At 42.8% G+C, this 13613-nt stretch overlaps 1 protein-coding gene across 1 annotated transcript; it reads right to left on the bottom strand.

The window, feature by feature from the left end:
• Positions 1-3069: 3069 nt before the first annotated feature.
• On the bottom strand, positions 3070-8028 carry ZSCAN9 (zinc finger and SCAN domain containing 9). Its single transcript, XM_010857383.1, is given in 6 exon segments — positions 3070-3686; positions 5062-5201; positions 6508-6520; positions 7257-7364; positions 7367-7403; positions 7609-8028. Coding segments are annotated over 6 exon segments (1335 nt in total).
• Positions 8029-13613: the final 5585 nt, after the last annotated feature.

A 13613-nucleotide genomic window follows, 5' to 3' on the forward strand; every position in this document is an offset into this window, starting at 1 on the left:
ATTATTAAATTAAAAAAAAATTTTTTTTTCTTTTTTTAAAAAATTTTTTTTTATTTTTTAAAGAAAAAAATTTTTTTTTATTTTTTATTTAAAAAACAAAAGAAAAAAAAAATGGAAGCACTCTGAGAACAGCGAAGCACCCAGCCAATGCTGGTCAGTGATCCAAGGGAGGATCACGCAGGTTTCAGAGGGAAGCAGCAGGCAGAAACAGTGTTTACTATGTGGGTACCAGTCACGGGGAACACCAAAGACCCCTTTATTGTAAAACATCAGCAGCACTCTATGTGATCTTTAGGAATTAAACACAGATATAGGTCTATTCCAAATCCTGAAAGATGATGCACTCAATATGCCAGCAAATTTGGAAAACTCAGCAGTGGCCACAGGACTGGAAAAGATCCGTTTTCATTCCAATCCCAAACAAAGGCAATGCCAAAGAATGCTCAAACTACTGCACAATTGCACTCATCTCACACACTAGTAAAGTAATGCTCAAAATTCTCCAAGCCAGGCTGCAGCAATATGTGAACTGTGAACTTCCTGATGTTCAAGCTGGTTTTAGAAAAGGCAGAGGAACCAGAGATCAAATTGCCAACATCTGCTGGATCATGGAAAAAGCAAGAGAGTTCCAGAAAAACATCTATTTCTGCTTTATTGACTATGCCAAAGCCTTTGACTGTGTGGATCACAATAAACTGTGGAAAATTCTGAAAGAGATGGGAATACCAGACCACCTGACCTGCCTCTTGAGAAATTTGTATGCAGGTCAGGAAGCAACAGTTAGAACTGGACATGGAACAACAGACTGGTTCCAAATAGGAAAAGGAGTACATCAAGGCTGTATATTGTCACCCTGTTTATTTAACTTCTATGCAGAGTACATCATGGGAAACGCTGGACTGGAATCAAGATTGCCGGGAGAAATATCAATAACCTCAGATATGCAGATGACACCACCCTTATGGCAGAAAGTGAAGAGGAACTCAAAAGCCTCTTGACGAAAGTGAAAGTAAGAGAGTGAAAAAGTTGGCTTAAAGCTCAACATTCAGAAAACTAAGATCATGGCATCCGGTCCCATCACTTCATGGGAAATAGATGGGGAAACAGTGGAAACAGTGTCAGACTTTATTTTTTTGGGCTCCAAAACCACTGCAGGTGGTGATTGCAGCCATGAAATTAAAAGATGCTTACTCCTTGGAAGGAAAGTTATGACCAACCTAGATAGCATATTGAAAAGCAGAGATATAACTTTGCCAACAAAGGTCCATCTAGTCAAGGCTATGGTTTTTCCAGTAGTCATGTATGGATGTGAGAGTTGGACTGTGAAGAAGGCTGAGCATCAAAGAATTGATGCTTTTGAACTGTGGTGTTGGAAACTCCAGTACTTTGGCCACCTCGTGCAAAGAGTTGACTCATTGGAAAAGACTCTGATGCTGGGAAGGATTGGGGGCAAGAGGAGAAGGGGACGAGAGAGGATGAGATGGCTGGATGGCATCACTGACTCGATGGAAATGAGTCTGAGTGAACTCCGGGAGTTGGTGATGGACAGGGAGGCCTGGAGTGCTGCGATTCATGGGATCACAAAGAGTTGGACACGACTGAGGGACTGATCTGATCTGATCTGATAGGTCGTCCTAGTATGTTGGCTGTGGCACTGCCATTTATTAATACATTTTTAGAAAATGTTAGCAGTCATCTCAAAGAGAATAAATAAGAGGGATGGGGCTAGTAAGAAACAGGAAAGGGCAAAGGAACCAAAGGGAAATCAGCAGCTTCAAAACCCCAAACATTCCTTTTATGGATGTCCCCAGATCAAAACACCAATATCCACTGGATCATTGAAAAAACAAGAGAGTTCCAAAAAAAAAATCTACTTCTGCTTTATTGACTATGCCAAAGCCTTTGAGTGTGTGGATCAAAACAAACTGTGGAAAATTCTTCAAGAGATGGGAATACCAGACCCCCTGATCTGCCTCCTGAGAAATCTGTATGCAGATCAAGAAGCAAGTTAGAACTGGACATGGAACAACAGACTGGTTCCAAATTGGGAACGGAGTAGGTCAAGTCTGTATATTGTCACCCTGCTTATTTAACTTATATGCAGAGTACATCATGCAAAATGCTGGGCTGGATGAAGCACAAGCTGGAATCAAGATTGCCGGGAGAAATATCAATAACCTCAGATATGCAGATGACACCATGCTGATGGCACAAAGTGAAGAAGAACTAAAGAGGCTCTTGATGCAAGTGAAAGAGGACAGTGGAAAAGTTGGCTTAAAGGTCAACATTCAGAAAACTAAGATCATGGCATCTGGTCCCATCACTTCATGGAAGATAGTTGGGGAAATAATGGAAACAGTGACAGACTTTATATTTTTGGGCTCCAAAATCACTGCAGATGGTGACACCAGCCCTGAAATTAAAAGACGCTTGCTCCTTGGAAGAAAAGTCATGACCAACATAGACAGAATATTAAAAAGCAGAGACATTACTTTGCTGACAAAAGTCCGTCTAGTCAAAGCTATGGTTTTTCCAGTAGTCATATATGGATGTGAGAGTCAGACTCTAAAGAAAGCTGGGTACTGAAGAATTGATGCTTTTGAACTGTGGTGCTGGAGAAGACTCTTGAGAGTCCCTTGGTCAGCAAGGAGATCCAACCAGTCCATCCTAAAGGAAATCAGTCCTGAATGTTCATTGGAAGGACTGATGCTGAAGCTGAAACTCCAATACTTTGGCCACCTGATGCGAAGAACTGACTCATTTGAAAAGACCCTGCCTCTGGGAAAGACTGAAGGTGGGAGGAGAAGGGGATGACAGGGGATGAGATGGTTGGATGGCATCACCAACTCAATGGACATTGAGTTTGCGTAAACTCTGGGAGTTGGTGATGTACAGGGAGGCCTGGCATGCTGTAGTCCATGGGGTCGCAAAGAGTCAGACACAACTGAGCAACTGAACTGAACTGAGACCAAAACACATTTTGTGGAGACAGGAAGAAAGGTGTTTTCTAGTCTTTACCTACCCCACGTGACTTGGTGAGTGATCCGGAAAACTTGCACACAGCTTGTATTAGGCCAGCTCAGCCACCAGGTGGATCTTCTGATGGCGGATGAGGTTGCAGTGGTGGTTAAAGCTCTTCCCACACTGGTTGCAATGATGAGGGCGCTCCCCAGTGTGGCTTCTCTGATGCTCGATGAGAAATGAGTGCTGACTGTAGCTCTTGTTGCACTGGCTGCACTGATATGGCTTTTCTCCCTTGTGGATTCTCTTATGCTGGATGAGACCGGCACTCTGGCTGAAGGCCTTTCCACACTCCTTACAGTGGTACCGTTTCTGAATATTGTGGATTCCTCTGTGATTTAAAAGACCCGAACTCCGACTGAAGGTTTTCCCACACTCATTACACTCATAGGGTCTTTCTCCAGTGTGAACTCTTTGATGTTGAACCAGACCCGAGCTCTGAGCAAAGCTCTGTCCACATTCCTCGTATCTGTGTGGTCTGGTTCCTACAGGACTTCCCCAGTGCCTCTCTACCCCACCCTTATGTTCACTGACTTCTCCATGTTGGGGCCCCTGCTGTGATTCCTCCCAGGTTTGTCCATAAGACACTTTCCCACATGGTTCCACTCTCTTAGGACAATGTTTCCTTAGCACCAACTCCCTGTCCTCAGTCTGGGTCATTCCACCTGAAACAAACAAAAAAAAAGACCAGGTAAATGTCACTTGTTCCCTGAGCCTAGTGATGAATGGGCTGCTATGTGAACAGAAATGCAAGGTGCTGCTGCTTCTTTTTCTTTTTAATCTATGTATTTATTTGGGTGCAGGGGTCTTAGTTGTGGCACATGAGATCTTTGATCTTCATTGTGGCATGCAGAATCTTTTTTTTTAGCTGTGGCATATGAACTCTTAGGTGCTGCACGTGGGATCTAGTTCCCTGACCAGAGATCAAACCCAGGTCCCTGCATTGGGAGCACAGAATCTTAGCCACTGGACAATCAAGGAAGTCCCAAGTGAGGTACTTCTATTCTGATGTCACAGAGTCGGAAGGAGGTTACAAACTGAGGGGCCAGTGTGGCAACACCTTCTTCCCTACAAACGAGGGAAGTTTGCCCTCTTTGGCAAAATGCAGCTAGGTGTCCCCACATGGATGAGGCCTGAAGAAATTTTTTAAATATTCTTCACAAGAAGAGAATGGTCAGGATCTGAGTGGCTTCTCCGGAGTCTTGCCTGAGAATTCCCTCCACACTGTGATGCAGGGAGCCTCACAGTGACCCTTTCTAAAGAAAGTTATTTTGTGTAGACCTCCGATCATTTGGTCATTTACGGAAAAAGTGCTGAGCTTCTCCTATTCTAGGTGCTGTAGGAAGTACTTTACTCTTTCTAATCTGTAATCATCCTGGGTGCATCCCCAGGACAAAGCCTCAGCTCTAGTGCTTCTCTCTTCCTGGAAACTCTGACCTCAGAGCTCATTCTCTCACTTCCTTGAAGTTTTCACTCAATTCTCACCTTCTCAATTCTTCCACTTAAAACTACACTCTGTGTGCCCCATCCATAGCAGTCAAATTCCCTGTATGCTCTATTTGTGCTTTATTCTGTAACACCACCTTCTAACAAATTATATCATCTTATTTACATGCTTATTATTTGTCTCCCCCTTGCTATATACAATCTTATCTCCATGGGAACAAGATCTTTCTGGTTTATTCCCTGAGAATCTTGGCTGGTGCACAGTGGTGGCTCAATAAATATTTGTTGAATATTTAGAGAAATGATTAAAATCAATGTTACTACTATGGCCTGAACTGACTGACCCAGGGGCTGGTGCTGAGGCAAAGGCTGTTCCACAGAACTGGTTCACGATGGACAATAGTCAACCAACCTAATTAGCCCGCCTCTATTCAGATGAGTTGAAGGTGAGGATGGAGAAGGGCTGCTGTGAATCCTTAGGATGTCTTGGGTTCCCCACATGTGATCACCACTTTGCAACTCAGAAAAACCCAAAACATTAGACTCTTTCTCTGACATCTAACTGCACTGTCCCTCACACTCCTGGATAGGTACCTCTTAGGACTCTTCTGGGATGAGACCAGGGTTCTCCACTTCCTTTTAGCTGGGAGATGACAACAGGTTTGCAAAACAGAAATGTGTCTGCAGAGAAGAAATGGGCCACAAGTGAGACCAGTACTGCCCTTTTGCTCAAACTTTACATTTACATCTGAAATGTACAAGGGGACTGGGTAGAATATAAAAGCCAAGACATTTCCCACTTTTTAATAATTATCATTTATACAGTGTTCCATGAGTTACGAAGCACTTTCATGTATATTATCAAACTAACCACAAAACCTGTTCATGTTAGTATCCCACTTCTTAAAAGAACTAAAGATATGCAAAGGAGTCTGTCTATAGCTAGACAGACTATATTTAGAAAGAAATCTGGAAAACACACAGCAATTTGACAAGAGTATTTACTCCTGCTGAGTTGGACTTGAAGGAGAACTTTTACTTTTTACTATGTAAACTTGTGTATTTGGGGGATTCTTTACTATCTGTACGCATTTTAAAAGAAACTCAAATTCAATGATATAAAGTAACTTTAAATGTTGCTTGGCTAAAAAACTGAAGAGCTGGAACTTGGATTTGGTCCTTGTAATCTGAAGTACTTCCTACATTGCTTTTACAAAATGGGCTTTTCCTGAATGTACAACACACGTGTGTACTGACAGTGCTGTAGGGAGCACTCTCTGATCTGTAGAAGCCCTCTGGATACTCTCCTGTAGCCACTGTAGATGCTTAACACATATTAGTTGAATGAATGAATGACCAGATGGATGGATGGATGGATAGATGGATGAAGGACTTACTCAGATGTGCCATGGAAGAAGGGTTCTCAGCAGGGTTCTAGATGCAGGCTTGGAAGGTAGAAGAAAGGAAAAAATGGCCGAAAAATGAGAAGTCCAAGTTCATGGGGAGAGGAAGAAGAAACTAACATAGGAACTGACTGGAAAGATGCCCATTAAGGAGGAAGATGAAACCAGAAGGAATTTTAGTAAGATGAGGTCATGGGAGTCAGAGGAAGGTCTGCAGCAGGCACAGAATTACTCATCAAATATAGTTTTAATTTAAATTAAGAGATGTATTCCAAAATCATAACTGTGTGATTGCTAGGGTAAATGAAATAAATAGAAGCTGGAAACAGAACGACAAGAGAAGTTGTAGCTTTGATACACATGGGGTAATGTGAAAATGAAAACAGGAGACCTCTGCTGTGGATGGATTACCAGAAGGATAACAAAAAGTCAGTAAGAGGCTGTGATGTTATATGTGGGCAATTAGATTGGATTTGGAGCCAATTGTCCAGGGAGAGTTAGAATGGGAAGGCAACTGACTCAGCCCCAAGTACCTAGTTCTATACCCACTGGTGCCCAGTGCTGACGCCACTAAGAAGATTACATACCAAAAAAATGGCAAGGTCTATTCCATTGGGTCTCTCATCTGGTCTGCCACCTACTAAGTATATCTCATATCTCTTGACTGCAAATGTAAACCCAAATCGACAAGGGTGGCCCTGGTAATTTCTGATAACAGTTACAATATATTAAGCATAATGTGTGCCACGTGTTTTTCACAAATTGTGTTCAATGTTAGCAGCGACCTTTTGAGGTACATATTTGTTATTGACTGAACTGTGTCATGCCTACCCCAAATTCATCTATTGAAGCCTTAACTGTATTTGAAGATAGGGTTTTCAGAGAGGTAATTAAGGTAATTAAAGGTGGGGTCCTATTCCCATAGGACTGATGTCCTTATAATAATAAGACGAGATACCCGAGTACTTTCTTGCTCTCTCTCTCCTCTTCTCTCCACAGGCATGGGTAGAGAGAAATGCCCATGTGAGGACATAGCAAGAAGGCAGCTCTCTACAGTCCAGGAATAGAAGTCTCACTAGATATCAACTCTGATGGCATCCTGATCTTGAATTTCTAGCCTCCAAAACTATGAGAAAATAAACTTCTGTTGCTTAAGCCAGTCAGTCTGTGATATTCTGTTATGGCAGCCTGAGCAGACATTTTGCAGATGAAGAAACCTTGATGAACTGGTTAAGTAACCTGCCCAAGTAAAAGCAGCTTCCAGAAACTCTTAGCATTGCTGGTAGAGCATTTTGTCACCCCCTGGTTTCCCAGCTCTGGTTTTTCTGTCCGTCTGTGCTTGACTAGGTGGGATATGTTCAACACCAGATAAATCCTCTCCCTCACCTGTCTCTCCGATAGGGTGGGGCTCCTGAGCAGAGTCAAGTGTGAGTTGGGGCTCCTTAGGCTGGGACTGAAGGGCCAGTGACATATGTGCTTCCAGAGACACTGCCCTTTAGAAAGGACTTCTTGTTCCTGTCTGTAGGCTACCATCTAGAAACAAAGAAACAAGATTTATTTTTTTTAAGATATAAGATTTGAACTCTGAAGAAATTAACTGTCTAAAGAAACACTTTTCAGAAAGACACAGAAAGCAAGGTCTTATTTAATCACCAAAGTCAAGGGGATACAAAGCAGAGGACACAGAGATCCTTGGTGATCGACACATATTCTTTCCCTGGTGAATCTCCCTTCCTACCTCGTGTTGCGGTTCATCGAGCTCTCTCTCCAGATCCTCTAGCAAAATCACTGCTTCTTCCCCACTCTCTGGACACTGTTCCCGCATCCAGCCCTGCAGCTCTTGGGGCAGGATGGACAGGAACTGCTCCAGCACTAGCAGGTCCAGGATCTGTTTCTTCGTGCTCACATGTGGCCTTAACCACTGGTAGCAAAGTTTCCGGAGTCGAGTGAGAGCCTCTCTTGGTCCAGGAGTCTCCTGGTAGCAGAGCTGTCGAAAGTGCCTTCGGGAGATCTCTCTTGCCAGTGGATTACTGCGTTTCAGTCTGGATTCCTGTTTTTGAGGATGACTTTCTGCCTCCACTTTTTCTGTCAGAAGTTCCTCCCAAACCTTGGGAGCTTGCATATCCAGGCATAAAATCTCCTTGGAGTCTATATTCATCTTGACCTTGAATAGCTTAAAAGGCACCCTCTAGCTGGAGTTATGAGTTAGAAACACCTTTGGAAGTTCCCTCCTTTTAATCAGTAAAAGTCATTGTTTAGGTAGAAAAATGGCAACAGTTAATGATAGAAACTTATAATCAATTGTTATAGACCTAAACCTCTCCACTGAAAGTAGTGACTTGCTGACCAAAGAATGAAATAATGGGATAAATAAGGTCATAATGTACAAAAAGCAGACTTTCAAGTTACCAAGACCTCAGTTTTATTCTGATTCTTTTACCAATTGTGCAATCTTGTGCCAATTTCTTATCTTCTTTCTATCTCAGTTTTTTAATGTGAAAAAGAAATAGCAATAATATCTTACAGAGTTCCTGGAGGAATTAGGGACCAAACAGATCACTCAGAATGGTTAAAAAGTTCAGACTCATTGTAAAAAAGTTAAATTAGAGAGAGAGGAAAAAAAAGAAAACTGTTTCTTGTCTTAGACTAAATGAATGAACTTACTTTTACTGAAATCTTTACATGAGTTTTTAAAATTAATTTTCAAAACAACCACTAAGGACAGTTTCATTTTCACTAAATTTACAGAAAGGAAAGCTTAGGTAGACTGCAAATTCTCTAAGTTTTCCACACTGCTCCACTGATTCTCAGAGTAACAGCCAACACTGCACAACACCCTACAACATGCTTTCAGATACAAGACCACATTTAATCCTCACAATTACCCTCTGAGGTTTGATTACAACCACTATTTCACTAGATAAGAAATGGGGGCCAAGGGAAGTTAAGGAGGTTGCTTATGGTTAAATTATTTATCAGGACAGTCCTAGGAATCTACAGAAGCCCAAGGGAGAAGTCTGCTCACACCCAGGCAGGGCCTGATTCCCAAGAGGGCTGTCTCCAAAACGTCAGGAAGAGCAGCCCAGCAGCAGAATTTCAGCGTTACTGGCCCTGGGGCAGACATCTGGGGAATCGGAATCCAGGGTTAAGGGGTGGGAGGGGGAGGATAGGGAGCCCTGATAATGTATCTTTAATCCCTAGGCTCCCCAGGGATTTATATGCACTCCAAGGTTTGGGAATCAGTGAACCATGGGAAAGGGAATTGGAAAACGTCACATTCTTCACTGGAAAATCAGTCCATTCAACGCCCCTTTATCTGCTTTTAGAACCAAAGAGTGAGAGTATTACACACCGGCTGTCCAAGAGGAAGGCCACAAATTTGTCCTCAACTTCCTTGTACCCAGATATTTTCCCAGACTTCAGGCATTTCCTGTCCTGAGTCCTAATCCTGCTGCGGTTATTCACAGGGAAGACCCTTCGTCCCGGCAACCCTCTCCCGCGCAAGGTATTCCCAGCCTGGGAGACTGATCGGCTCTAGGTCTCCAGCCTCGACCACCGCCCGCTCCCCTCCAGCCTCCCCGAGCCGAGGTTCACTTTTCATCCCTTTCTCAGCCACACCCACTCCACCCAGGTTCTCCGGACCGTCTCTGCAGACCTGGAAAAGGCGAGGGGGTGGGGTGGTGGGGTGTCCCGCCCCAGCACTGGGAGGAGCACGCCGGGAACAGCAGCCCGGCGGGGAAGAAGCCAGCCCGCCTCGGGGCCCACTGCGCACAGGCACCTCCGGTCTGTCTAGGATTCCGAGTCTCATTTCCTACCTCCTGTGCGTGCCTCACCTGGAAAAGTGAAAATGAAGTCGCTCAGTCGTGTCCGACTCTTTGCGACCCCATGGACTGTAGTCTACCAGGCTCCTCTGTCCATGGGGTTTTCCAGGCAAGAATACTGGAGTGGGTTGCTATTTCCTTCTCCCCCAATTTCCTGAGCATCCATGTGGTATCAATGGTGAATCACATAATCAGAATTCCATACGTGTGTGGACCCCAGTTAGGTTTTAAACTGAAAACAGAGAGGAAGCACAGACCATAATTATTGAACATGATTAAAAAAAAAAAAACCAACAACATTAAAAAAAGTAATACACGAATTACGGTTTTTAAAAAACCTAAGACAATGCCAAAATTAATAAAGGGTGGGAATCCCCCCTGTCCCTCTTTAGCCTCACTTCCTTGAGGTAAACAGTCAACTGCCGTTAGCTTGGAATTTTCATATATAGTTCTGATTTCTCACATACATTAGGAGATAGATGGATAGATAGGCATTAAGCTATTTTACAATTAGCTTCCCCCACCCCCATCACTTACTTTAACGTTTTCGTGTCATGTATCTCAGACATCTTTATGGGTCATGTTGGTCTAGCTCATTTAGTGGCTGTGTAATAGTACATCAAGCACCTGCCTCCCAATTTATTTGCCCAGACCCCTACATATTGATAGAGGTCTTCTTTCCTTCCTCCCGCCGCACCCTCCCCCTACCCCCAACAGTTGTCTGGATTTCCAGCAGTGTTGGGTTGCCAAAAAGTATTGGGTTCCGAAAAAATTTTTTGGCCAATGCAACAAATACAAAATCAGTCCAAAATCAGTTACATTAGGTTTACTGGTACAAAGGAGTACAATTATAAGTAGTTAGTCATTCTTCAATTTTATTATGCCAACTAGAACAGCGGCATTTCATAGATTAAACTATGTTTTGTTTTAACAGGACCTCATTATTTATTTTATCACAGCAGTAAGAAAGCATCTTGCATGCATGTAATGGAGGTTCCATGATGGGTTTTAACTCCCAAACTGCAGCTGTATAAATTTCTTTAGTTGTTTTCCTCAATGTTGCCGCCTGAAGGCATTAAATAAACTCAGGCTTCATCCTTTACTTTGACTTCTTCCAAATATCCAATAACTGTGTAATCATTGGAGAAGGCAATGGCACACCACTCCAGTACTCTTGCCTGGAAAATCCCATGGATGGAGGAGCCTGGTAGGCTGCAGTCCATGGGGTCGCTAAGAGTCAGACACGACTGAGCGACTTCACTTTCACTTTCATGCATTGGAGAAGGAAATGGCAACCCACTCCAGTGTTCTTGCCTGGAGAATCCCAGGGACGACGGGCTGCCATCTATGGGGGCGCACAGAGTCGGACACGACTGAAGTGACTTAGCAGCAGCAGTGTAATCATTAAGAGCACCAGCATGAAGAAAATTTGCCCCAAATTCTGATCACTTTCTCCAATATACCTCACGTGCAAAGCCCTCAGTACAACTTTCCTAAAAACTATATAATGAGAATAAATGCTCACCTTCTCTTGGGCTTTAAATATATTATTCTCTTCCATTTTTTATGCCCATCTGCAACAAGTAAGCACAGTTACCATATGCTTAAATATCTCATTGACAGTTGATTAGGCTCTATAACTGGTTTGTGTGATTTTTAAGTAGATACACTATGGGACTCAGGCCAATTCGACTTAGGGTCAAGTGAACAGCATGCTGGACTTCCTTATAGTTAAACAGCTAGGAGAATGTCTGTCTCCTGCTTTTCTGTCTGGAGGAAGATTGGCCTGCAGCAGTACCTTGATGAGTATCCTAGGACAGAAGGGATTATTTTTAACTTAGAATTGGGACTCTCTACTGAAAATATTTAAAATGCCACTTAACTTAAGGACAAGAAGAAATGCTGATTACTCAGCTAGCAAAAACATTGAGGGTCATCTGAACCTGGAAACAGGCATATTGGGATACTGACTCTACTGTGTGTTTTATCATAAGTTCAAAAAGAAGAAGAATGAGAAGGAAGAGAAAATATTTGGAGGATTGGTAGCAAAGAAAAGTAAGGAACTAGCTGGCAGGTGAATAGACTCAAGTGTAAAAATATTTGTGTCCCATATGAATCTTCACTAACCCACCATGTGAGAGGTTTCAGTAAGAAGTAGGGAAGCTGATCTCCCCATGGATGTCAGCAACTGCTTATTTAGCTGCTTCAGGTTTTGGTCAAGGAACTTTTGAACATGGTGACCTTGACTACCATGATGGAAGATGTGCATAGACTAAAAAGAAAGAAGCTTTATTTCACTAAAGCTAATCCAGACATCACCACTGTTGAGCTGCAACCACAGTATGGTATAATATCCCAGTAGGAACAGCCAGTCACCTAGGGTCAAACTGATTACATTGGACTCTCTATGAATCTGCCAGCCAATGCAAGAGGCACTGGAGGGGCAGGTTCAATCCCTGGGTGGGAAAGATCTCCTGGAGAAAGAAATAGCAACCCACTCCAGTATGCTTGCTGGGAAAATCCCAGGGACAGAAGAGCCTGGTGGGCTACAGTCCATGGGGTCTTAAAAAGTCGGACATGACTGAGTACCTGAGAACATACTCTGTGACAGAGAAAACAAAATTTTACTTCAAAGCAGTAGACATTTGTGTCAGGTGTCTATTGGCTTTCTGTGCCATGTTTCTGTCAGTACTGACCTGATGAAAGCCCTATTCATGCCAGCCCCAAATTAGTTGGGTATTAACATGAAACGATTTTCCCCCAATCTCTATTTTTAATTGGGTATTTGTGAATCCTTTCTTGTCCTTTACTGATAGTTTGACAGATCCCATAGCTTTCTGGCTAATTTTCCCTATTAAAGGTCTCATCCCAATTTGTTTCTAATTTAAAATTGCATTATCTATTGAAATAGTTATAGAGCCATGGTTTCAAAGAACAAAAAGTGCAGAAGAGACTACATTGAAACATTTCCCTTTGATTTTTCTCTTCTGTTGAGCTTGACAACGGTATCGTTGTTCCACAGGAGAATGTTCTTGTTTATTAAAGATGAGAACTGAAGAACAAGGGTGGTATGTCATGATGTCTATAATTTACTATAAAGTACTTCGGCAGAGAGTGTGTGAGAGAGAGCACAAATATGGCAAAAAGAACACTTATAAATGTAGGTGAGTATAAGGATGTGACTGGTGATAGAAGCGAGGGCCGATTCTGTAAAGAGCAATATTGCATAGGAACCTGGAATGTCAGGTCCATGAATCAAGGCAAATTGGAAGTGGTCAAACAAGAGATGGCAAGAGTGAATGTTGACATTCTAGGAATCAGCAAACTAAAATGGACTGGAATGTGTGAATTTAACTCAGATGACCATTATATCTACTACTGCGGGCAGGAATCCCTCAGAAGAAATGGAGTGGCCACCATGGTCAACAAAAGAGTCCGAAATGCAGTACTTGGATGCAATCTCAAAAACGACAGAATGATCTCTGTTCGTTTCCAAGGCAACTCATTCAATATCACAGTAATCCAAGTCTATGCCCCAACCAGAAACGCTGAAGAAGCTGAAGTTGAACGGTTCTATGAAGACCTACAAGACCTTTTAGAACTAACACCCAAAAAAGATGTCCTTTTCATTATAGGGGACTGGAATGCAAAAGTAGGAAGTCAAGAAACACCTGGAGTAACAGGCAAATTTGGCCATGGAATACGGAATGAAGCAGGGCAAAGACTAATAGAGTTTTGCCAAGAAAATGCACTGGTCATAACAAACACCCTCTTCCAACAACATAAGAGGAGACTCTATACATGGACATCACCAGATGGTCAACACCAAAATCAGATTGATTATATTCTTTGCAGCCAAAGATGGAGAAGCTCTATACAGTCAGCAAAAACAAGACCAGGAGCTGACTGTGGCTCAGACCTG

The sequence above is a fragment of the Bison bison genome, unplaced genomic scaffold (genome assembly GCF_000754665.1).
Source record: "Bison bison bison isolate TAMUID 2011002044 unplaced genomic scaffold, Bison_UMD1.0 scf7180017864379, whole genome shotgun sequence".
Classification (NCBI taxonomy): domain Eukaryota; kingdom Metazoa; phylum Chordata; class Mammalia; order Artiodactyla; family Bovidae; genus Bison; species Bison bison.